Raw genomic sequence first — 27,498 nt, forward strand, 5'->3', positions numbered from 1 at the left:
GCATTACCTGAACTCAGGAATCATGCACAAATGCCTTAGTGTGACTACTTTAAGTGCACAAAGTGTTAACTTCAGGGAAGGAAATCATTCCTAAGCATTTGCGTGTGCACTCTGAGTGTTTGAAGTTAACACTTCAGAGGTGAACTTCACTTATACAGCTTCTGCGCCTCTCCTCTGCATAAACATAGTGAATACTTTAGTAATTACACTCGTTTAGGCTCAAATCTTCTCACTTTTATGAACTCCTATGCTTCTCAAATTGACACCAACACAAAACTAAGATTATGCAGAATTGTACAGAACAAAAATCAGAGATATGCAGAAATAAAATTCAAAGTTATGCAGAATTTAAAAATCAAAATTCAAGTTCAAACAAAAGTAAAGAAAAAGGTTCAGAAATGTGTGTTGCCTCTCACAAAGTGCTCTTTCAACGTCATTAGCTTGACACCTTATGTTTCTTAATCTTGAAAAACCAATTTGATGCAAGAATTTTCTGTGTTCAATTTCTCCCCTACAACTAAAAAATCAGAATTAGAAAAATGAGATCAAAAACAGAAATTAACAAAAAATTTAGAACGAAACAAGTGTGAGTTGCCTCTCACAAAACCCTCTTTTAACATTACTAGCTTGACACCTCATAACCTTTAGCTTTAGGGGATAGCTTTGATGGTAACAATTCTTGTTCTATCCTTATGTATTTCCCTTTTTTCTTAATAACTTGCAGCTCTTCATCTGTGTGAGCACATGAAGGAAATAACTTTGGAAGAGCTTCCAGCTGCCTAATATACTCAGTAAACTTATCCTCATGCTCTTCATTGTCTTGATATCTAACAACAACAAGGACTTCTTTTAGTGTAGGATCATCATTCTGATTTCCAACTTTTTGGTTCTTCCTTCATGTTGTATCTTGCTGTTGTCCTGAGGCTGTTCTCTTCTTAAAATAGTAATATATTCTCCTTTGAAATCATCTTGTTGCTTTTCTTTCAATTTCTTAGAAGTTGATTTTTCCTCCTCTGCTTGGTGACTAGAAATCCTTGATCCACTTCTTATCATAATAGCATGGCAATGTTCTCTCGGATTTACAATAGTACTGCTAGAGAATCTTCCTTCTTTGGTTCCCAATTGCTCAGCTGGTTGTCCTATCTGAGTTTCCAGCTTTTTCATGGATGCTTCTTGGTTTTTGAAGCTGTTTTGGGTAGTTTCCATAAATTGTAGAAAAATTTTCTCCATTTTATCCATCCTCTTAGACAGAGGTTCTGTGAACTGCTGCCCCCTTGAAGGCTGAGATGAGGAATTCCCTTGGAAATATTGCTAATGAGGTTGAGGTCCTGCATTAGAAATTGGAACAAATGTACTATTACCAGCAGAATTTTGTGGATTCCACTTGTGGAATTGTTGATTCCTATTAGCTGGATGTTGGAATCTAGGTTGAAAAGATTGATACTGCCTTTGATAGTTTCCCATGCAGTTAATCTGTTCTTGGGCCCAGGTGTTGGCACATCACATGCACCATTGGCATGATTTCCACCATAGAAATCACAGATACACCGAGTGTTTTGGACAGGTCCAGCTTGGAGATTATTAATCTGCTGAGTTAGAGTAGCAATCTACTCAGAAAACAATTGATTTTGCAACTAATTTTGTTCAAGAAGAGTCTCTATAGCTTTGGCTTCATATCCAATGTTTCTTCCAGAATTTCTTGAATTAGTATTCTGTTACATAGAAGAAGCCATCATCTCAATAATTCTTTGAGCCTCTTCTAGAGATTTGGTGTTCAAAAAGCCTCCTACAGCTGCATCTACCATGGTTCTGGTTGCTGCATTCATTCCATTATAAAATGTTTTCATCTGCATCTGCTCTAGAATACAATGATGTGGACATCTCGTTAGGAGTTCCTTGTATCTTTCCCAAGCTTTGTAAAGTGATTCTCCTTCCTGTTGCACAAAAGATGTAATTTCTCCTCTCAACTTGGCGCTTTGGATGGAGAGAAATATTTAGTTAAGAACTTGTTCACAAGGTCTGTCCATGTGGTGAGGCTCCCTTGAGATTGAGGTCGTGCTTGTAACTAGCACTTAGCTTTGTCTCTCAAAGAAAATGGGAACAGTCTTAGCCTTAGAGCATCTTGACTCATTCCATTCATCCTTATTGTATCACATAACTGCAAAAAATTAGATATATATAAATTAGGATCATTAGAAATTCCACCAAAAAACTGATCTTGCTGTACCAAATGAAGCAAGGCTGGCTTAATCTCAAAGTGATTGGCCTGGATGGTAGGTCTGGTTATTGAAGAGTTGTATCTTTGCATATTTGGTATGACATAGTTTTCCAAAGTTCTCATTCTATTCTGGTCAGGCATTCTGGTTTCTTGAGGTGTTGTGGAGGTGGAGTAAATTGAAAATCAACACATTTTGGTGGAGAAGGTGTAGATTCCAGCTCTTGGTCTTTACTTGTTAAATTTTCTGCTCTTATCTCATTTCTTAATCTTCTTAATGTTTTGTCAATGTTTGAATTAAATACAAGAGCAACTTTGTTTTTGTTTTTACCTCGCATAAAACACAGAAAAGAAATAAAAACAAACACAACTTGAAAGTAATCAGTGTACGAAATCGCTTAATGTAGAAAATTTTAACAACAAAATATTCTAAAGAAAATTAAGAAAGTAGACTAGAGTATAGACACTTACACAAAACAAAAATAAGATGCAGTATTACAAAAAGAATTATGTAGAAATAATATAAAAGAATGAACACTATGCAGAATTAACTTCAGAACAACATGCAGAACAAAATGCATAACGAAAATACAAATCAAAATTATAAGAAACAGAAAACAAAAGCTCAATCTAATTGTCTTTTCGTTACTAATCATATTGAAAATAACTAATCCCCGGCAACAACACCAAAAACTTGTTACTTTCATAGTGTGTGCACTAAAGTAATCTCACTAGCTAGTGTACTAGTAGGTTGTAGTAAGTTATAAAATTTTTGGAATCAAAGTTGAGTCCTAAGTATCATCCTTAGGAATTAGTTTTTTCAAGTATCACTTCACAAATCAACAACTAGTTGAGCTATACAATTGATTTGAGAGTTTCTATTATGTAAAAATTAGAATTAACAAGTGTAGGAAATGATAAAGGTGCAGTAAAACAAAATACGAATTTTGTATTAAAATGATATATGAAATGGAGTTAGGAATCACTTTACCAAATTATCAATTGCAACTCAATCATGTTCTGAACTCTTTAAGTATTTCAATTGATTGATAATTGATTTCACTTATTTAATCAAAGGGTAATTCCTTGACTCAATGATCCTAATCTTCAACTTAACTACCCTAATCCCTTAGGTGTAATTCAAGTAAACATTGCATTAAGTATTAGAAATCATAGGATTACAAGATTATGAATGCTTATCTCTAAGATATCATTAATCTTGGCAATTGATTCAGATCTGAGAAACTAACTTAACTTCCATTCATGAAAATTCCTCTAAGTTCAATTCAATTGAATGATCAGTCCAATAATTACATTAAGAACAAAATCAAATGCTGAATTCAATTAAAATCTCAAGGTTCAGATCCACAGTTAATTCATAAACTCAAATTCGGATTCATAAATTACTAACAAAAGAAATCTAGAACAACATTATAGATGGAGGATTATATCAAAATTGGGATCAAATGTAAAATACTAAACTATTTAAAGAACTTTGAACATTAAAGCATTTTTTATTTGATTTTCAGTTTTATTGATCTACTTAACTACTTAATAACTACTAAAAACTAAACTAAAATATTAGTAAAATGTGGATTTATCAACTTGGTGAATGTTTTGATAGATATTGGTTACATGGTTAAATGCACTAGAATCAGGGTACTAGCTATTCGTAGAGGCAGAGGAAGCACTTGCAACATTGGCGGGAATTGACGACCACCAGTGCGACTGTGCATTGTATGAGACACATTTTCATAACTAGAACTAGAAAACAAGCTCAAGGAAGCATGTGTAAGATTAGCGTGAGCTGCAGCATCTTGGGAGGAAGATGGGGTACCTTCAGTTACATGCACAGTACTAAGTGTGTTCTTTCTAGACTTTTCAAGATGCCATTCTTGTTCAAGAAGCAGCGAAGAAACATCATCAAGAGTGCGAGGTTCCTTTTTCGAACTAAGAACCGTAACCACCATGTCATATTCATTCGACAACCCATCAAGAATGATATCAGTGTGTTCACTCAGCGAAACAGAATCACCAATGGATAGTAAGGAATCGAGTAAAGTCTGAATATGAAGGAGATAAGCAGTAATTGGGCAATTATTAAGTGAAATTGCATGAAGCTCACCACGAATTTGTTTATTATTTGAATGAGCAATGGAAAGAAAATGCTCATGAAGCTTGTCCCAGACATGCCATGACGGGAGTAGGGTATAAGCCATGGAAGAACCGCTTCTGAGATTATTGATTGAAGCCATGACAGGAGCAATTGATCTTGTTGCTCCCAAAATTGATATTCAGGTGAAAGTGTATTGCGATCTCGATCTTGGTCTGAAGCAAATTTCTAAGGAATTTGTGGAGCAAGAATGTAATTGAGTAGGCCATGGCCTTTGATGACTGGCTGAACCTGCGATCGCCAGTGAAGGTAATTCGAATTAGTGAGCTTAGCAATGACAGTATGGTAAAACGTCGTCATAATAGGTAACACATCTTTTGGTGTTGGTGGCGGGGGAGGCGGTGGGCAAGTGCCATTAGTGTCATCATTAGTTGTAGAAGCCATGAGAAAACAGATGGATCAAAACTAAGCTCTTGAAACCATAATAGAATGTAAGGAAGGAGGAAAAGAATGAGTGAAAAGAGAGAGAGAAAAAAAGAAACTCTGTTAGGAGTTTTTCAGTATATTCCTGAGAATTGTTTAGATCAGTTATAGGAGATATAAATAGTTAGAGTTGAGTGCTTAACAAATTCTGTAACTAATTAATAAAAACAGAAATGCTAATAGATTCTCTAACTAACTAATAAAAACAGAAAAACTGATACAAAACTAATACCAATAAAATACAAAACTAACTAAACTAATACAACTGAGTTGTATACTCTAATAGATTCTTCCTTGAACCTATAGATCCACCTGCTTTGCAAAAAATTTTTTTTGGTAACTTGGTTGATGACCATGTTTTTCTTTCATTGTTGACTGAACTTAGTAGAGTCATTCCCTTGCATGGCCTTAGCAAAATATTTTGTCTCACCAGCTTCAGTTAACAACAAATAATGCAATGAAGGAGAATATCTTTCTAGTGCTATTGATACTCAACTAGATCTTCTTAATTGGGTCAAAGGGGTTTCTAGCACTGTGTTTGGTTCTAGTTTTGATTCAAATTCTACCTCTATTGCCTTCTATTGGCTATATCACTTTTTGAAAATTTTTTCAACTTTAATTTCTTGGAAAGTTATGGCAGTTTACCTGCAAATGTAGATTTTGTACATTTGTCCTTATAGAACATGTTCTCATTAAAAACGACATTTTTGCATATGATGATTTTCTAGTTTTGATCATCCCAAAACCTATAGCCATACATGTTAGATCCATAGCTGATAACATAACATTCGATAGTTTACCCTTTGTCCCCATGGGCTTCATTCCTTTATTACTCTAGTGTCTAAGTCTTTGATGCTACAAAGAAAAACTATTTGTAGTCTCAATAACTGCTACCGTATCCTCTTCTACAACCATGTAGAGACACTCTTGCTTCATTTTACGAGCTACAACCGAATTGTTTTTTGTTACATTCCATGCTCCATCTCCAATTGCCTTATAGATATTAAATTTCTCTTTAAGGCAGAGATGTGAGTGACATTGTGTAATGTCCACAAGGTCCCATTAGAGATTCTAATGTCAATGTCACAACTTCTCACAATATTGAGATTTGCCATCTACAAGGTACACTTTTCCAAACTTTTTTGAAATATAGTTAGATAATAATTTTATGGAAGTAGTGTGGAATGATGTACCTGAGTCCATAACCTATGAGTTAACAGGACTATCGAAGCTGCATATTTATGCATCTGCAAGTTCATTGGTTGCAGATTCATCATCATATTTCTTATTTTTATCGGTCTTCCTTTTCTTTGGAGCTTTGCATTGATTGGTAAATTAATCTCTTTTTTCACAATTCCAAGAGATGATATCATTTTGGACTTTTGTTTGCCTTTTTCCCTCTAGACTTTATCTGCCTCAGCCTTAATTCTGACCTTTTTACTTATTTGTTTCTTTGCTTTCAGTATTCAATTCTGAACTAAAACCAGGACTAAAAGACTCCCCTAAATCTCTCTTGCGAACGTCTTCGCTTAAGATCAAGTCATGAATGTCATCAAGCTTTAACTTTTATTCCTAATAGAACTATTGATTGTAGTAACAATTGCATCCATACTATCCAGGAGGAATGATAGTAGAATTAGCGCCTTCACCTTATTATCAAACATGATCTACATTAACATCAACTTGGCAAGATGCATTAAATATACTTTACCTTCTCCCATCTTTAGGTTGAATAGCCGATGCATTAAATATACTTTATTGGCTACTGATGGTTTCTCATACATATTTGGTAATTCTTTCATCAAATCTGCAGTAGGCTTCTTGTTCACAATGTTGAAAATAATATTCTTGGCCAATGTCAATCTGATCACACCAAGAGCCTGTCAATCCAACAACTCCCAATCTATTTGCTGCATGTCATCTAACTTCTCTCCTGTCAAGGGTTGATACAACTTCTGATATAAATAATTTTCTTTCTACATCTTTGAGAATCCAAAGTCTCTTTCATCAAATTTTTTAATCCTTATTTTACTCTCTTCCAGCGCCATTGCTTCTATTTCTTCCTCTAAAGAAATCTACGACTACTTCCTTGAAACTTAGGTCCCTATGAAAAATTAAATCTTTTTTTATGTGGAAGATCAAACAAAGCTCCATTCACATAGCATACTAAGATAAGCTACTAATACCAATTGTTGGGAGCAATAAAAGAAAGAGAAAGAAAATGAGAGAGAACAACACAAGGATTTAACGTGGTTTGGTACACGTATGTAACTACATCCACAGCTGCACTAGGGAAGCACTTTATATATAAAAGTATTTCAAAGTGTTACTTATATAGTAACAATAAGAAAGAGGTCATTTAAGAATAAGCGTTGTGGAACTTAATCAAACTACATAATACTAACACAAGTGGCGACGTGCCGACAATGGTGCAGTGAGGAGAGAGAAGACTGATGAGGCAAAGACTTGTGTGAGGGTGTGTGGGCTCATTGGTTGGTGCAAAATTTTGGGGACAGGCTGAACTGAGCAAGGAAAACTAGATTCGAGGGTGTTCTTGGGAAAAACACGTTAGAATAATAGAAAGCGGCGGTTCAGCGTCCAAACAAGTGGGAAACTGAAATCCGAATTGCAGAGTTTTTGAACGATAAAATTGCACTTGTAAGCAGTGGGCCCAGTGGGTAATCACAAATTAGGATTATCCCATGTTAGGCTCTAGATACCATGTGGAGAAAGTAGAGCGGGAAACATAGAATGAATCTATGTGTCTTGACTACATAGTGGAGCATAAATTTATAATAGGGATCATTAATAGAGAACATAAACAATTACATAATTACTGGAACCATAAAGACTCTAATTCCCGATTTAAAACATTACTATATTTACACAATTCCAACAAATACCTTATAAGGAAAGGGATTATTGAATGTTGTGTCAAAGGATCACACATGAATCATGTTTATAATTACATATTGAGGAACAACATAATGGATATCTAATCATATCCCTTATTTTGTAGTGATTGTTATCTAGTAGTCATACACAAGTTGGCTTGTTTTCATCTTCCTTAACTACACATGCGATGTTTTAACTGGATTAGAATGCAATTTTCTTTTTTGGTTTATTACTCTTAGATGCTGACATACATGGTATATTATTGACTGCAGTGACACATTTAATGAAAACTCCCCACCTACCAGTGATCCAGCATATATATCAACTCTTGGAGCTGCAGTATATAAAGGAATTTCCAAAGTTAACAAGGATGCTGTGTGGTTAATGCAAGTATGTTTCAATTGACTCAGGATCTTTTGATTCATTTCTTATTCCTTATATACCTATTGTCTAAAGTTGAATTATATCTGCTTATCAATTCCAAAAACAGTTGCTCTACAATGATCTTGTTGATAAAGTATACACATGTAAGGTTGTATCCACCATTCAATTTGTGGGTTAAGATCACAATGTACTTTGAATTAAATTGAGGATGGATATACCCTTTCTTGTATACTTTATAAGCAAACTCAATTTACAGGAGCCTTATTCTTCAATTTTTGAAGGTAGATAGACTAGCATGGTGCCTCCATTTTGTTCAACAATATCCTTCTGAATCCCTAGTTCTAGATATGTTGTTGTAAATATTGTTTCATGTGTTATAGTTTGTGCAAATTTCTTGGATATCTTTGTTGGCAATTTTATATTAAATCATTTTCATTTTTTAGGACCCAATTAGGGAAATCATGGGCAAAAATATAAGAGGATAAATATATACAATGTATTTAACTAGAAATTAAGTTACTTGAAAAAGGTAAAAGTATACTATAGAAAAGAAGGATATCTGAATGTTGTGTATCATAGAAGATACAAATTAAATCTCTAATTACAGTAACAGCTATCTCACAAATATTGACATACGTGCCTATTTTAATATAATTATATTAACATGGAGGATTCAAAAACGAAATCCCCACACTTCCAGCAAAGGTGATGTCCAGTATGGAGATGGGATGGTAACTTGATAAGAACCTTGGGAGACTTTACCACAAGAGTTATCCATTATAGTTGCAGAGCTTAAGGCCTTATAAACCCCATACTTCCTATGTGGGACGCAAGTCTCATACCTTGCAATTGGATCCTGATTCTTGACATCCCTCCACTTATTGCCCTGACCCTGCCGTGGGTTGGCTTTACACTAGTCCCTTGACTAGACCCAAACAAACACTACAATGCCTGCATCACCATCTGTGCCACTCGTTTGTAACTGAGAGACATGATGGAAGGCTCTAATACCAATTGTTAGGCAACAAGAATAGAAATATAGAGAAGTGAAGAAGCGTAAGAGAGAGAGGGCTGAAAATAATAAATGCAGAATCTGAACAAATATTCCCAACCAAAGTGTCTGTATTAAGTGGATTGACTCCCAACAACATAAGAATAACCAAACAGAAAACTTGATCCTTCGAAGCCTACATGGGAGTATTTATAACATCCGAGTGTTATCAAAATAAAAGAAACTATTTAATAAATGGAAGTAGAAGAATTGAATGCATGGAATTAATCCACTAATAAAAAATTCTATCTACTAGTAACAAATCTATCTTCAACTAAGAAATTCCTAATCTCAAGGCTGATTGTTGTGCACATGATCACAGTCCTTCCTTCTTGAATAAATCAACAAAGGTGGTGTTGTATAGTTAAGTTTGCTTGCTGTGTGTTGATACCTGACCTGAAAGAAGCTTGACATTAGAGTCCATAGAAGTATCACAAGGACAGCAATTGAGCAATTCAGTTTCTTCAAGGATATCCAGTGCATACTTATGTTGAGGAATGGCAACACCAAAATGGGATTCAACTACCTCAATTTCCAAGATTTATTTTGCCAGAAACCACGTCATAGGCAAAGGGTGGTGGTGCATGATGTAGAGTGCATGTGAGAGCCTTTTGTTGGAGTTTGCCTCTGGTTGCAGTGGCACACTGGCAAAAGGAGCAGTGATGGTGGAGATCCAGACCAGAGAGAGGTGTGGGTAGTGTTTATGGAGGGCGAGGGCAGTAGCAAAAGGTAAAACTAAGGTTAGCTAAGGAGGATCTGAACTTAGACTTCTAATACTGTATATAAAAAGTACATGATCTGCAGCCATATAAAAATTTTCAACTAGTTTGTAACACAGGGATACAACCACGAGGTTTGTGTATGTAACCATAGTAGATAAAAGAAAGATTCAATTAAATTAGAAAAATGATTAATTGGAAGAGTTCCTAAGGCTATCTATCATAGGTTTCAGTGATTTGAATTAACTTCACAATTCTAATGTTAGGTTGATTCAGAACCCTCAATCAGGCATTGAGTAATCTGAATTTCAGGTATAATCAAATTCAAATCAAGAGAAAAATGTGGATTCAGTTCCAATAAAGCATTAAAAATCAAGCACATATCCAAGATAAGAGAAAGGGAAGAGAGATTGAAAAGAGAAAAAGGTGTTATAAATTGTACGAGAATGGAGAAGGAAGGCCTATTTTATTTCTTTGATGATTGAATCGTACAATAGACATAGTAATTAAAAGGTAGAGTTGCTCCGATAAAAGGAAATTAGTCTACTTTAAGTAAGAAATTAGAAATATAAACTCTACTGGTGCAACATCACTGCAGATGATGGTAAAGGGGCTGGATGTTTTGTATGTTTAAATTTGGGCTAACTCAATCCTGGAAGTTACCTCGTACGATGAGGATTGCTTTATCTTTTTTAAGCTCTACTTTGGCCATATCTGTAGTTGATGTGGGATTTTAATACACCCTCTCATGCTCAAGATTGGATATCTAGAGTGTGAAAATTATAGGACTGATTTTTCTTAACTGCACAAGGAAAGCCCCGGTGCCAAATAAATTGCACTTGGAAATCAACCGGAGTAGGTTAATTGCACGGGGAAAACCCGTGGGGCCAGGTCATTTGTTTTTTTTTACAGTCAAGGGTGGCTCAATTTTGGATATTCAGTAGGCTTTGATATCATCTTAAATTTGGGCCTTCACCTAACCCTCCTTCGAAAGCTAGCTTATAAGATGATGATTGTTTAACCTTTTATAGCTCTACTTTATCTATATTTGTAGCTGATATAGGATTGCAACAGTACGGTTAAGACAAATGAGGGGAATGATGATTTTTGGCAAATTGACAAGTTTCCCAATTCAAAGAAGAAAATTTTATTTCTGAAAATTTCTGGAAACAAATGTTTCACAGAATTAAAACTTGGATGGCCTATCTTATAGTCCACGATAATGTGATTTCACTATTCACTATCCTTAGAAACATGATTTCACTACTTTGATGTTGTCCACTCAAGTTACATTCATTTCCAAATATATTTAGCCCATCAATCTCTAGCATTTCAATTCGTCCTCCCTGAATTCAATTCCTGAAATTTGCAGCAAGAGCAATCAAATATAGCATGATAGTTTAGGTTTCAAAGAAAGATGTGGATCCAATTCTATTGCAGAGAAGGAGCCATCTACAGCTTTGATCTTTTTTATTTGCTGCACAAGGGCTATGAGAGGAGATAAAGTTTGAACAATCTGTCAAATGGTCAGTAGCTCTGGAATCTATGATCCAAAGAGGTTCTGAGCTTTCTTCTGAACTACAGAGAGTAGCAATGTGATAAGTACGTTTTTGGGATAAAGAGCTAGACGAATTAACTGTCATTTTGGGAGACAAAAGCTTCTGTAGATGCTGAAATTCTTCCTTTGTGAAAGGAGTTGTTTTAGTTATTGATGGGCTACTTAATTTCCTCAAAAGTGGTTTGGATAGTGCTGCTCTTTCTATATTTCTTCTTCATGTTTGGTGGTTTTCCATGGAGCCTCCAGCAGGTCTCTTGTATGCCTCGGTTTTCTACAGTGATCACACTATGACGACTTCTTTGTTCTCTTGCAGAATTGAACTCTTTTTTTACAAGGGCTGATCCTTGCACTTGGTGTTATATGGAAGGTGGCTAGATCCTTCTCCTAGTTTCCTCATGTCTATCTTCTCTAGATACTTCTCAGATGGAGTGTAAAGGCTTTTGAGCTAGAATATTTTCCTGTACTTCATCCAGACTTCGATCCAGTTCATCAAGGAACATATACACTATCATTCTCTTCTCTTAAGTCATACTACATTAATGGGGTTTTCCCAATCATCTCCATAACATTGATCTAACTCTTACCAAAGAGTCACCATCACATTGTAGTAGGTAGTAACATCTTGATCACCTTGTTTGGATTGTCACACTCAAGTCTTCAGGTCATAAATATGAGACAAGTTCTTCAAATCGGTGTAACACTCACTAGTAGCTTCCCACACTTCCTTGGCTGATGGTAAGAGCAAATAAGGTTTCCCAATTGCTGGCTCTGCAGAATTAATCATATAGAATCTGATACTTGAATTTGTTTTTCTGTGTATTGCATATGACCCATACATGTACAAGGGAATCTACATTATTTACAGATTATTACCTTAATAAAGGTAATCCTGATATCATGTTGTAATTGCGCTATTTTACTGATCTAATTACTATAATTACACATCAATCATGTCTAATTACTATATTTATATATCAACACTTCCCCTCAAGCTGGGGCATACAAATCACATGCACCAAGCTTGTTACAAATATATTCCACTTGAGGCCTCCTTAAGGATTTTGTAAACAAATCTGCCAACTGATCATTGGAGCCAACAAAGCTTGTCTCGATTTCTCCTGCGAGAATCTTTTCTCTAATAAAATGACAATCGATTTCTATGTGCTTGGTTCGTTCATGAAAAACCTAATTAGAGGCTATGTGTAGTGCAGCTTGATTGTCACAAATTAACTTCATCTTATCGACCTCTCCTACTTTTAAGTTGTAGGAGTAATTGTTTTAGTCAGGTAAGTTCACGCGTGGTCACAGCCATAGCACGATATTCTGCTTCTGCGCTGGATCTAGCAACAATGTGCTACTTTTTGCTTTTCCATGAGATTAAGTTCGGGGTAAAAATACAGTATCCCGAAGTAGATCGTCTATCTGATGGTGATACAGCCCAATCAGCATCAGAGTAGCCAACAATAGTAGAGTTTCCCTTATTCTAATAAAGTAGCCCTTTGCCTGGTGCACGTTTGATGTATCTGAGAATGCGAACAACAACATCCCAATGGCTGGTACTGGGAGCATTTAAGAATTGGCTGACTACACTTACAGCGAAAGTGATGTCTGGTCTAGTGATGGTGAGATAGTTGAGTTTACCAACAAAGCATCAATACCTTTCTGGGTCTTTCAAAGGCTCCCCTTGACCCAAAAGGAGCTTGATATTGGGTTCCACAGGGGAATCAGTCGGACGATAGTCAAGCATGCCAATTTCAGTAAGAATATCAAGGGCATATTTGCGCTGATTGAGAGAAATCCCATAGCAGGATTAGGCAACTTCAATGCCAAGGAAATATTTGAGAAGACCGAGATCCTTAGTCTGAAAATGTAGGGACAAGTGCTGTTTGAAGCGTTGAGTGCCCATGCGATCACTGCCAGTGATGACAATATCATCCACATACACCACCAAATAGATATAGGTATGCTTTGAAGAATGGAGAAAGAAAACAGAATGATCAGCCTCACATCGAGTCATGCCAAACTGTTGTAAGACAGCACTAAAGTGGCTGAACCAAGCAAGTGGGGATTGCTTTAAGGATAACATCCCCTTAGAAACGGAGTGGTACTTTGTAGTGGATGAGGAGAGTGCGAGCTGTTCAAATAAGTGATGATTTTTTCATTCAGCAACACCATTTTGTTGTGTATGGGCACATGAGGACTGATGCAGAATACCCTGATCAGACAAGAAAGACTGGTAGTAGACAAGTATTTGCGAGCATTGTCAATTCATAAGATTTTAATTTACTGTTAAATTGAGTTTGTATTTCAGAAGCAAAGGATAGAAAAACAGAGAAAACGTTGGAATGATTTTTAAGTAGCAATGGAGAACCAGAGAACACTGCAAAGGGAGGCATCAACTTGCTTCCAATGGTCTCGTTTGTCCGCAGTAATGTCCTTAGCTTGTGTTGTGAGATGTTCAGAGTAGCCTTGTCCTTGGAACCAAAGTTCAACAGCCGCTGCCCAAGAGAAATAATTGGGAGCCTCGAGGAATTCCTCACAGGGTATCAAAGGCAGAGTGGTGAAGGTCGCAGCAGCACTCTCGTAGGTGGACATTGCAGGAATAAGGAGAAGAGAGGAAAAAGGTTATAAGAACGTACCAGGGAGGTCGTCGAAGATGGAAAAAGGGTAGAGAAGGTTGCTGAAGTAGAACCAGCGTCGAAAAAATGAGATGACGTGGGCGAAATGTCGTGGCGCGTGAAATGTACGTGTGGAGACTGCAGCGGCATGTGAGGGCGCGTGCGGTGGTGGGTGGCGACGGTGAATAGTCGATGGTGGTCACCGGGAGAAAACCGTCCTAGTCGCAGCGTTAGATAGCGGGAAAAGTCAACGGCGGCGGAGATTGTGGCCGGTTAAGGGCACAGTTACTGTAGCAACCGAAAAACATATGTCAGATCGAAACCAAAAACTGATAACATATAAAATTTGATGCTTGAGTTTGTTTTTTTGTGTATTGCATATGACCCAAGGATCTGAATTTGTACATGTATAAGGGAATCTACATTAATTACAAATTATGACATTAATAAAAGTAATCCTGATATCATGCTGTAATTACGCTATTTTACTGGCTTAATTACTACAATTACACATCAATCATGCCTAGTTACTATATTTACATATCAACAGATCAACCATGACATTACGAGGGAATTTTCAGCCTTCCATTTTGCCCATGATTGGTCAACGTTTTCTGGTTTCTTTACTTCTCTAATCAAATATCCCAGCTTTCCTCTACCGTCCTAGTTCATTTTTACACAATGTGTCCATTTGAGATGAATTTTCTTGTTGAGCTTTTGCATCATGAGTTGCAGATTCAGGTTCTGCAGGATGGTATAGATCAAGCTGCCAAGGCAGAGGTTGTGTTTCATCTTTATGCCCAATTTTATATGTTAAAAAGGTTGTTCTGGCTCTAGAACTTGTCTACTGTAAGTATTGTCTAAGTTTTCCTTTGACCATGGAGTATTGAGCAAGATGTTCCCTGCACAAAGAACAAAGGTCAAGAGCAGGTCATGATCCAAAAATTAACCAAAATTAGCTTATAAACCCAATGGAGCCTATCAATTTAAATCCTAGCTAATTCTTCAAATTTAAACACAATTTATTTCAATTAGGCCATGCATAAATTAAATAATATGCATCAAAATCAATTGATCAGTACATGTGTATGTATTATTATTTATAGTTACATATTAGAGTACAAAGGAATAAGTGATAAATGCAAATCAAATTTGTAATTACAGTAACAGCTATCTGACAGACATTGACATGTGCCTATTCTAATATAATCATATGTAAAATATGCTATTTAATGCATGCTTTACTAGATAAGGTCTTCGAGTTGTGGATAATTTCATTGATTTATAAATTTCCTTAACCCTTGTTCTTTTTTCACTTTCTCAATGTAGATTTATATTTCCAGCCTTGTAATCTAGAAAGACATGTCGGAGAGCTGTACTCAATGTCAGTGCAGGTCTCTGTATATATATTCAGTTAATTAGGTGATTAGTACTAGCTGGTACAGTACAAATATAGTACAGACTACAGAGGACATAAATACTCTGGACACCAATCATATACATGATGCACTTAGTTTTCAACATAGTCAGATGATTGTATGATCGTATTTATTTCTTTGTTTTTTTTTTTTGTGTTGTGGATTCTTTTATCTTCAAGTTCCTTTGCATTATTGAAGAGTTACAATTATCCTCTTTTTCCATTTCATTTCACAAATATTCTCATGCCATTAGACAGTGATTTGTATCTGACAAATATAAATGAATTTGCAGGGCTGGCTCTTCTACTCTGACTCATCATTTTGGAAGCCGCCTCAAATGGAAGTATGGAATTCTAAAACTAACCAGATATCTTCTATCTTCTTGAGCCCCCCCCCCTCCTTTTCCAAACACTTGATCCTTTTGTTGCGTATGCAATTCATTTGTGAAGCCTCAAATTGGCCGAAAATAGTTGTCTTGCAAAATTCTTGATCGTAGTTTCATAGGTGTTAGAATCTTTTATAATCTTGTAAATACAGTAACTGTATATTTTATAATTATGTACTCTTCTCTATAAATTGGAATAACTCCGCTATGCCCTAAAAACATGGATTCAATATTTTCTCTCTCAACATGGTATCCAAAGCCTAGAGAGACAACCCTAATCCCTTTCTTTTTTCCCGGTGAACCCATTGTTCACCGATGCCCTTTTTTTGGGCCCCGCCGCCACTGTTCTGGCATTGCCGCCGCTGCCGCCGTCTGACTTCCAATCACTACGGAAACCCCGCTGTTGTGGTTGCCCTTGTCAGATTGGCCAAACCCCACTGACCGCGCCTTCATCAAAGCTCTCACGTGCCGCCCTCTCAGTCAGTTTTCTCACGTGCCGCCTTCTCTCTCCGCGCGTGACGGTGCGTCTGGCGTCCTTTCTTGACACCATCGACTGGGGTTTGCTCGCCCCTCTCTACTCTACCTGTATCCAGTCTCAGTTAGCTGTTTGGACATTTATTCGCCCTTATTTTGCTCTTTTTCGCTGCTGTTTGGGCATTTTCTCTCTCTTCTCGCTGATCAATGGCTGCCTCTAGCACTCCGAAAGCCAACACCCAGATTTTTACTAACCATGTCACTACACCTCTCTCTTCTGAGCAGTTGGACGGTAAGCACTACTTCTCCTGGGCTTCTCACATTGAACTTTGGCTTGTTGGACAGGGTTATGAGACATATCTCATCTAAGCAGCAGACGATGTCTCGGATGCCAACCGTCCTCTGTGGAAAAAGGTTGACGCTCAACTGTGCTGTATCTGGGCCACCATTCACCCATCTCTTCGTGATGTCTTTCGCACTCACAAAACCTGCAAAGCTGTTTGGACACAAGCTCAACAACTCTTTACAAACAATTCTCGACGACTCTATCAAGTTTGTGAAGACCTCATGACTGTCCTTAGTGCCCATTCGATTAAGGATTCTATGTCGACCTATCTTGGCTCGGTATCAAGCCCTCTTTGTGAGTTCAATGAATAGCTTCCTCTCGCTGCCACTCCAGATGCAGAACTTGACAATCACAAGAAGTTTTTCATGTTCTTGGCTCTATACGGTCTGCCCCCAAAATATTCTCATGTTCGTGATCAGATCCTGGGGAGCCTCACAGAAGCTACTATGGACAGTACCTAGGCGACCCTCCTTCTTGTGCCCCCCAAATCCTCCTCTCAGCCTTTGCTTCCCACTCCTATTGACTCTTTGACTTTGGTTTCTCGCGACATCAACTGACCTCCATAGCGGAAGGGTGGCAAAGGACGTACTTGGTGTGATCATTGCCATTGACCAGGACACACAATTGATAAGTGCTGGACTTTACATGGTTGACTTCCTCGCATTGCTCAGGTGGCCCAAGGTTTTGTGTCTCCTTCATCCACTTCTGCGCTGTCATTGGCTCCGGATCCACATCCATCACCTTTCGATGACGATTTCCTAAAATGGTATGACGATCGTCAAGCCTCCGATTCCACTGCTGTTGTTGCACAGAATGATAATTCCTTCATTGGTGATAGGAATCCCCTTGCTGGAATTCTGGAAGAGGACCTTTCTTAGATAAAAAAACGCACAAGGGTTGGAGAACGTCATTTACGAACTCGGAACTATATCTCAAGTTATAGAACTCGAAATTGAACGAGACCAAAACGAGGTGAATTCTCACGTTCTGGGAAGCAATTTTGACTCAAGAATCATTGAAAAAGGATTTGTAGAACGGAAGTTATGAACAAGACTTGTTTTGGACGAAAATTGGGAAATTTAGGATTTCAAGAGAAACGTGGTGGTGATAATGGGTGGCGCCAATTTCAGGAAGAAAGATAAGCCACAAAAACGCTACAAGGGAGGTGGAAAGCCCTTGTAAGTCTCAGACTTGGTTCAGCCAAGAACCCAGGAGAATCACTCTCACACAATGTTTTGTTTGATAATCCAAATCTACTTTCATTGATGTAAATGTGAATACATATAGGGGCTGTCACTTAGCAGCTACAAAACTCTAAAAGTTATTATGGGCCAGCTAGCCAATTAAAACATAATGAAAATAAAAGAAATAACAATAACTAAAATTTATTAGGCTAAATTCGTATGCCCATACGGCAGCCCACTTAAACTTATGACAAACTTTATTTAGTAGCATACAATGCTTTTAAAACCCTAAAAAAATAAAATAAAAATAATAGCAGCCCTTCTTGCATTAAGGATCTTTAATTGGAATAATGCAATGAACAAATTTAGGCTCTAAGTCCTCCAATTTAGGGGCAACTTCAAGAATTGTTGCTACCACTTGATTTAGAGTCTCCTTAGCCTTCTTAGTTCTTGCTCTAATCATAGGTCTCCCAAGTCCTTCAAGTGCGTTGTTCCTCTTGTCCTTAACCATGTCCTCATCAATTGGTCTCTCGCACTCATCCTTGGGTCCTTGACTCTAGGGCCACCGATCGCATCACTGGTAATACATCCCTTTTTTCTTCTCTTTTTACTTTTGGTTATTTACCTTCTGTTACCATGGCAAATGGCTCTCAAACTTAGTCCCAAGTTGTTGGTATTGTTCATCCTCTTCCTTCTCTTTCTATTAACAATGTCCTTTATGTCCCCGGGGCTCCCTTTAATTTATTGTCCATTAGTCAACTTATCCGGTCTTTTGATTGTGTCATCTCTTTTACTAAAAATTCTGTTTCCTTGCAGGACCGGATTACAGGGAGGACAATTGGCTCCGAATGTGAGTCCCATGGCCTCTATCAGCTCAACAAGCTCTCTCTTGTTGGTTTGGCAGCAACGTCTCCACTTCTGATTCATGCTCGATTAGGACATCCAGGTCTTGATAAGTTGAAACAGCTATACCCTAGTCTTTCTAAGTTAGAGTCTTTGTCTTGTGAGTCATGTCAATTAGCCAAACATGTTCTTAATTCTTTTTTTAGTCGCACTATAAGTCGGGCTTTGTCTCCTTTTGCTTTAGTTCATTCAGATGTTTGGGGTCCAAGTTGTATTTCCTCTACATTAGGGTCTAGGTATTTTGTTACTTTTATTGACGATTTTTTCTGTTGTACTTGGTTATACTTAATGAAAGAACGTTCAGAAATTTTTTCAATTTTTAGTCTTTTTTTTATGAAATAAAAAATCAATTTGGTATCCTTATTCGCACTTTACAAAGTTATAATGCACGTGAATATTTGTCTACTCAGTTTCAGACCTTTATGGCATCACCTGGTGTGTTACATCAAACATCGTGTCCTCATACCCCCCAATAGAATGGAATTGCAGAACGCAAAAATAGGCATCTACTTGACACCATCCAGACTCTTCTTCTCTACTCTCATGTTCCTCATCAATTTTGGGGTGATGCGGTACTTACTGCATGTTATCTCATCAACTGTATGCCTTCCTCTGTTTTATAAGGTAAAATCTCTCATCAAGTTCTATACCTTCACCACTCTCTTCATCTTTTACCACCTCGGGTCTTTGGTTCTACATGTTTTGCTCATGCCCTTGGTCTTGGCATTGACAAGCTCTCTCCTCGGTCTCATAAGTATGTTTTTCTCTGGTACCCACAATCTCAAAAAGGGTACAAGTGTTATTCTCCTACTCTTCTCAGGTATTTCATTTATGCTGATGTTACTTTCTTCGAGTCCATTCCATTTTTTGAACTTAGAACATCTACACTTAAGTCTTTCCCGTCCACGACTGCCCCTAGTTCAATCCTTTTCTGTCCTCTAGAGGCATCTCCATCCCTTCCACACCCATCTCCTCCACCTTTGCAGGTATATCAGTGTCGTACTCGTCCTATATTGGAGTCACTGAGCACTAACAACACCATGGACTCACCTTTGGAGCCACCTCTTTCGCCTTATCTTCCGGTCCCACCCTCTGAACTTGACATTTCCATTGCCATTCGAAAAGTTATACGTTCTACTCATAATCCTTCTCCTTATTATATTTCTTTAAGTTATCATTGTCTTTCTCCATCCTATTATTCTTGCTTTTCTTTCTTGTCCTTTGTTTCTATTCCTAAGAGTGCAGGTGATGCATTTTCCCATCCCGGATGGAAACAAGCTATGCTAGGCGAGATGTGTGCATTACAGAACAGTGGGATTTGGGACGTCATTCCTCTACTACCAGGGAAGTCAGTTGTTGGTTGTCAATGGGTGTATACAGTCAAGGTTGGTCCAAACGGCAAGTTTGACCGGCTTAAGGCCCATCTCATCCCCAAAGGCTATACTCAAATCTTTGGGTTGGATTATGGCGACACCTTCTCTCCCGTGGCCAAATTGCTCTCTGTGCCACTATTCCTGTCCATTGCTGCCATACGTCATTGACTTCTCTATCAGCTGGATATCAAAAATGTTTTCTTACATGGTGATTTGCTCGAGGAAGTCTACATGGAGCAATTGCATTGCTTTGTTGCTCACTTATATGTGATAATCAAGCCGCTATGCATATTGCCTCAAATCCAGTATTCCATGAGAGGACAAAGCACATTGAAATTGATTGTCACTTTGTTAGAGAGAAAGTTATGTCCGGAGAAACATCTACTAGTTTTGTCCATTCCCATGACCAACTAGCAGACATATTTACTAAGTCACTAAGGGGTCCTCGGATTAACTACATATGTAACAAGCTTGGTGGATATGACCTATATGCTCCAGCTTGAGGGGGAGTGTTAGAATCTATTAGAATCTTGTAAATATAGTAACTGTATATTTTGTAATTATGTACTCTTCTCTATAAATTGAAATAACTCTGCCGTGCCCAAAACACGGATTCAATATTTTCTCTCTCAACAGAAGGAATAATTCATTTTTCTTTTGTTTATTAAAATATAGTCATGCAATGCTAGAGTTTGAAGGTGGAGTTGGTTAGGAAAAAACCAAGATTATACAGGTGTACTTCATGATGTGTTCCGCAGATCATGTTTTTCCGTATAATCTCATGTTGATTCGATCTTCTGATCTTTAATATGGGAACACTCAGAAATTGTTAGTAGTATAGTATAGGTCTCAGAAGATTAGAAAGATACCCTCTATCAGAAAATATCAGAAACTTTGTTATCATAAAACTAAGTTACACATTAGAGGACTTTACAAACTATAGATTAGTAGGATGAGTTTAGATGGTGGAGGTTTCTCTGATGGTGTTATGAAATTTCAGAATGACATGATCATTTTCAGCAGTTACTAAAGCAATTAGGCAGAACAATCATTGATTTCTTATTCCAATGTGCTAGTAGTATTAGGACCCAAAACTTGATACTCATCTAACACACTCTTCATGCATTATTAATCTTTGTTTTGCATCTTTTCTCTTGCAGCAGTTTACATGGTGATGTTATTTATGCCAATGCAGCTGCTTCCAATTATTTTACCGTGCATGATACTGTTTGCAGGCACTTTTACATTCTGTTCCACTTGGGAAGATGATTATTCTTGATCTATTTGCTGATGTAAAACCAATATGGAAAACTTCCTTTCAGTTTTATGGTACTCCTTATATCTGGTAATTAGCTCTTTGGTAGCTCATGTTACTACTTTCTATGCAAAATTATGATTTTCTAAACATCATTGTAAAGGCATTCTCAATGTTACTGTGCTCCAGGTGCATGCTACATAATTTTGGTGGCAATATTGAAATGTATGGTACACTGGATGCAATTTCTTCAGGGCCTGTTGATGCTCGTGTCAGTGAAAACTCAACAATGGTACTGCCAATATTTCTTCTGTCTCATGAACATAATGTTGATTATGATATCAACAATAATTCATGAATTTCTACTTGTTTCAAGCCTAAAAATGGCACAAGCAGTGCTGAGAAAACCCATCTTTTGACATGCATATCACATGACTAATGTAATATCTATTTGTCATTTTATTGACTTGGCATAAAGTCTTTTCCAATTTAAGCTGAAAAATACTTATTGATGATCTTTGAACTTTGGAATTTTAAATGTCATACTAATGTTATCTGCAGGTAGGTGTTGGTATGTGCATGGAAGGAATAGAGCAAAACCCTATTGTTTATGAGTTGATGTCTGAAATGGCATTTCGTGATGAGAAAGTTAAAGTTCTGGTAACGTTGTTCATATGCTTTCTATTTGTAGTTTATTTACAGTTGATTTGTTTGAATTTTCTTGAGAGAAAATGTAATAATTGAAAGTTAGGAGGATTAAAATAGGATTAATTCTATTATTAGTTGTTAATATTTTTTAAAGAGCAAACAATCCTGGTTTTAGCGCGAAAAATGGTTATTATCATTGGAAGCTAGGATTATTAATAAGATCATTTGTACAGAATTGAATCTATCAATGAGAATTCCCTTATTCGTTTCCTCTACAATTCCTAAGAAATTGTGAGTGAATGTGTGCATTCAAGGTTGGGATCCATCCAAACCTGACATTGGTATCAGTTAGCTCGTGATGTTTGGGGACAATGGTGACCACGAAGGAACTCGAAACCAGCATGGAGTCTTTTGAGACAACATTCTCAAACGCATAAGATTCAATAAGGAAGACATTGGATTCATTGCAAAAAGCGATAGAGAGTCTTGTTTCCTCCATAGCATCATTGAACGGCGGCAAGAACATCATAACAAACGATGAAGACATTGGACAAACACCAGATTCCGGTCAATCTGCAATTGGACGTGCGCAAATTCAGTTTTCTACATTCAATGGTACCAATTTTCGTGATTGGAGGGCAAAGGCTGAACAGTTTTTCAAATTAGAGGCTACACTAGAGGTTCAACGTGGACAATTACTGCTCCTATCCATGTATGGCAAAGCCTTCCCATAGCAACAACATTACATGCAGCAAGCTAGCTTCAAGGATAAATCTTGGGAACAAATTCTAAATGATGTGGCATATCGGTTTGATGACAGTGCATTTGATGATCCTATTGCCGAGTTATCCAGATTGAACAAGAAGGAGATTTGGTTGAATATTTGGAAGCTTTTGATTCTCTCTTGGCACATGTAGCTGTCTCAAAATCCATAGCATTAAGTTTCTTTTTGTCTGGATTGAAAATTGAGTTGGAAAAATCAGTACGGGTTCACAAACCACAGTCTTTGCCAGAAGCTGTGTATATTGCAAGACACCAAGAAGAAATCCTCAACGAAATGGAATAGAAGATGCAACAGAGAAGGTTTGGAAGTCTTGAAACACAATCATGGTACACGAGGTCTTTGTCAAAACCTGCTAGTTCACAGAGGGCCATTCCATCACAAGTCTGCAACAGCATCATTCTCTAGCTTCCAATTCTTCTCCAGCAACTGCAGATTCTAAGGTACCCACTTTAACTTCTTTCTCTCGGAAGGAAGTTAGTGAAAGAATTGCTAAGGGATTGTGTAGATTTGGTGGTGATAAATGGGATAAAAACCATAGGATGAATGTAAAGTATGGGATAAACTGAATGCAATTTTCACTGCTCAAGAAGAAATAGATGATGATATAATGCAAGCAACTGATTGTGAGGAGGAACAAGCATTAGTCGATAGTAGCCTAGCCATGATTCAAGATGAAGATGTGCATATTTCCCTCAATGCTCTACAAGGCATAGCAGGTCGTAATACATTGCAGCTTAAAGGCTTAATCAAGAAGCAGCGCATGCCTTTTCTAATGGATATAGGAAGTACTCATAATTTTATTAGTGACAAGCGGGTAAAGTTGCTTGGGTTGAAAACACATCTTATCAAGGATTTTTCAGTAATGGTTGCTTCAGATAAAAAGTTACTAATCACTAGGAAGTGTGAGCAGATAACGTGGGGATTCGGTGTTCATACATTTGAAGCATATTTCTTAGTGTTACCTAGCAGCACATTTGGGATCATCCTGGGCATGCAATGGTTCAGGACAATTGGAGAAATTTATTGGAATTGTGCTACTCTTACCATGAGATTTAATCATCACGGCCAGGTGGTGACATTACAAGGAGAGCAACCTTGTTCAGAGGTTCAAGAATTGACTGGGAAACTGAAACTGGTACAGGGTACTTGCATGTTACTTGCATTCCACGGTTCAATTTTTCTTAGTTTTGCTGATGCAAGGGACCAGGAGGCATTAACAACAGAACAACAAGACCTCACAACAATTCTGCAGCAATTTCAACAGTTATTTGTAGAACCTACAGAACTGCTGCCTAAGAGGAAATGTGATCACAGGATCAATTTGATAAATGAGACACCAGTTTGCTCAAAACCTTATAGATACCCACATGTTCAAAAAGAGGAAATTGAATGACAAGGGCAGGGATTATTGGCAACTGGATTTATAAGGGAAAGTGCTAGTTCTTATGCTTCTCCTTTGGTGCTGGTCAAAAAGAAAGATGGCTCTTGGAGGTGTTGCACAGATTTCAGAAAACTCAATGCATTCACCATAAAAAATAAGTTTCCTATGTCACTAATAGAGAATTTGCTAGACGAATTGCATGAGGCATGTTACTTTCCCAAACTGGATCTCAGAAGTAGGTATAACCAAGTAAGAATGGTAGAGGAAGATATACATAAACAACCTTTAGAACACACAATAGGCATTATGAGTGGGTTGTCTTGCCCTTTGGCCTATGTAATGCTCCTGCCACATTTCAATCACTCATGAATAATATCTTTAGAAGCTATTTAAGGAAGTTTATCTTAGTCTTCTTTGATTACATTCTCGTCTATACAAAGACTTGGAATAATCATTTGGAATGCTTGACAGCTACACTGCAGATTTTAGAGGAGAATGGCTTGGCTGTCAACTATAAGAAATGTAGTTTTGGAAAGAAGAAAATAGAGTATTTAAGCCATGTGATTTCCGTCCAAGGGGTGCAACCAAACAACGATAAGATTTCAGCAATTCAACAATGGCCAACACCAACAACGGTGAAAGAACTAAGAGGCTAAGAGGGTTTTTAGGGCTCTCAGGATATTACCGAAGGTTCATTTTGAATTATGGAAAGATTGCAGCCCCACTAACAGAGTTACTTCAAAGAGAGAAAGAGTTCAAGTGGAATGAAGACACTTGAGCTGTATTTTAGAAGCTTAAGGAGGCACTCATGTCTGCACCAGTACTGAGGTTACCAAACTTCAAACAATTCTTCACCATTGAGACAGATGCATATGGAGGAGGAATTGGGGCTGTTATACTGCAAAATGGGCACCCTATTGCTTACATCAGCAAGGCTATGGGACCTAAGTACTAGTTGCTTTCCGCCTATGAGAAGGAGCTCTATGCAGTTTTGTTTGCAGTCAAAAAATGGTAGCACTACTTATGGGGACAGCATTTCATCAAGACTGATCAAAAAGCTCTTCAGCACCTATTATTGCAGCCTCCAACCACTCTAATGCAAAATTGGGGATTAGAGAAGCTTATGGGCTTAGATTTTAGCCTAGAATACAAGAAAGGCAATGAGAATCTGGTGGCAGATGCATTGTCAAGGGTTGAACACACTGGAAGTTTAGCTGCAATACTACATTTTTCTTCTCAAATAATGACTGATGCCACTGAGTCTTGGAAGGCAGATCCAAAACTGCAGAAATTGGTAGATAAAATAAGGCTGGCACAACAGCCTCATAAACACTACAATTTTGATGGGTACCTTGTTGAAAAGAAAAGGTAAAGTGGTCATAGCTGCTCAAATGGACTTACAAAACAAAATTTTAAGTCATTTTCATGGTTCACCCATTGGAGGACACTCTGGAACTAAACTCACTTATCGAAGGATTAAAGACCAGTTTTTTTGGAAAGGATTACAAAAGGATGTAAACAGATGGATTAGGGAATATGTCACTTGCCAAAGATTTAAATCGGTGAATCAGTTACTTATAGGACTTCTCCAACCTTTGCCTATACCTGATAGAGCATGGAAGTCAATTGCTATGGACTTTATCACAGGTCTGCCTAAGTCTTATGGGATGAGTGTCATACTGGTGGTCATAGATAGGCTAACTAAGTATGCTCATTTCATAGCCTTTGGACATCCATTCAGTGCAGCAAAAGTATAAATTATTCATGAACACTGTTGTAAAGTTACATGGTTGGCCAGAGAAAATCATCTCAGATAGAGATACCATTTTTCTAAGCACTTTCTGAACAGGGTTGATGCAATCATAAGGTGTTAATTTGTTAAAATCCACAGCCTTCCATCCACAAATTGACGGACAGACGGAAAACCTTAACAAGTCTCTAGAGGCCTACTGGAGATGTGCTACAGGAAGCGTGCCCGAACAGTGGACAAATCACTTGGCAATGGTAGAGTTATGATACAATACCAAGTTTCACACAGCCACTCAAATGACACCCTTTGAGGCCTTATATGGCTATGTTCCTACAATTCCTAATTTGATAGACAATGGAGAAACTCTAATTGAGGTTGTAGATTACACTGTGAAGACCAAAAAACAGATTGGAAAATTGCTGCAGGAAAACCTCTACAGGGCTCAAGAGAGAATGGAGATGTATGCAGATAGGAAGAGGTTAGACAGAGTATATTGTGGTGATTTGGGGTACTTGGAGATTCAACCCTACAAGCAATATTCCTTGGCAAACACATCCTTTCACAAGCTATCAGCTAGACACTATGGCCCCTACAAGGTCATAGAAAGGATTGGCAAAGTGGCATACAGGTTGGACCTCCCTACAGATACCAGAATTCACAATGTCTTCCATGTGTCACTCTTAAAGAAGCATCATGGCAGCCATGTAGTTTGCGAACAGTTACCAAAATTCAATGAAGAAGGGGACTTGCTGATCAGACCACTGGCCATACTGGACAAAGAATTAAACAGAACAAAAACAAAGCCATTACTGAGGTGTTAGTGCAGTGGGAACAAGACCAATCCAGAGGATGCAACATGGAAGGAATTACATGAGTTACAAACCCAATATCCAGATTTTGAGTGGAGAGCAGAGGACTTGGGGACAAGTCCTAATTTGAAGGGGGGGGGGAATTGTAATAATAGAAAGTTAGGAGGATTAAAATAGGATTAATTATGTTATTAGTTGTTAATATTGCTTAAAGAGCAAACAATCCTGGCTTTAGCGCGAAAAATGGTTATTATCATTAGAAGCCAGGATTATTAATAAGACCATTTGTACAAAAGTGAATCTATCAATGAGAATTCCCTTTTTCGTTTCCTCTACAATTCCTGAGAAATTGTGAGTGAGTGTGTGCATTCAAGGTTGGAATCCATCCAAACCTGACAGAAAATCTCAGCTTTTACATTGATGCATTGTCATATTACAAATTAGAAACCCTTAATATTAGGGTTGATTAGGTTATTGAGGGAAGTGAGCATAGGAGTATCCTGTGTTTCCTATTCCACAAAATCAAGAAAAATAAGTAGTCCACTGCCTTCAATTGTTTTGGCAATCTGAGGCTGCGACCAGAAACCTCCTCCCAGTGACGACCACTATCCAAGGGCCACTGCATGTTCCCACACCTGCTGCCTCCATCAGCAAGTGTGCATCTCATGCCCTGTCCCTATTTGCTCATATTTGTCCTTTCCAATGCTGATCCTGCTCCAGCACCCTCGCTCAGTATCTTCCCACCCTCTGTT

General features: G+C 37.7%; 1 protein-coding gene and 1 non-coding gene across 3 annotated transcripts in view; both read left to right on the top strand.

Moving 5' to 3' along the window:
* The window catches only part of LOC113853730 (alpha-N-acetylglucosaminidase), a 70,528-nt gene that overhangs the window by 26,061 nt on the left and 16,969 nt on the right, over positions 1-27,498 (top strand). Inside the window, exons 10-14 of one of the 2 annotated variants that reach the window (XM_027484301.1) lie at positions 7,979-8,096; positions 15,747-15,797; positions 21,355-21,464; positions 21,564-21,666; positions 21,936-22,034. In XM_027484301.1, coding sequence (XP_027340102.1) covers positions 7,979-8,096; positions 15,747-15,797; positions 21,355-21,464; positions 21,564-21,666; positions 21,936-22,034 — 481 coding nt within the window. The remainder of the gene's footprint in view (positions 1-7,978; positions 8,097-15,746; positions 15,798-21,354; positions 21,465-21,563; positions 21,667-21,935; positions 22,035-27,498) is intronic. The other variant, XM_027484302.1, reaches the window with a different exon arrangement.
* Positions 1,864-1,970, top strand: LOC113856711. The gene has a single exon (XR_003502944.1). It is a non-coding gene; the product is annotated as a small nucleolar RNA R71 (small nucleolar RNA).

Source organism: Abrus precatorius, unplaced genomic scaffold (genome assembly GCF_003935025.1).
Source record: "Abrus precatorius isolate BTA unplaced genomic scaffold, Abrus_2018 Scaffold11, whole genome shotgun sequence".
NCBI classification, from domain to species: Eukaryota; Viridiplantae; Streptophyta; class Magnoliopsida; order Fabales; family Fabaceae; genus Abrus; species Abrus precatorius.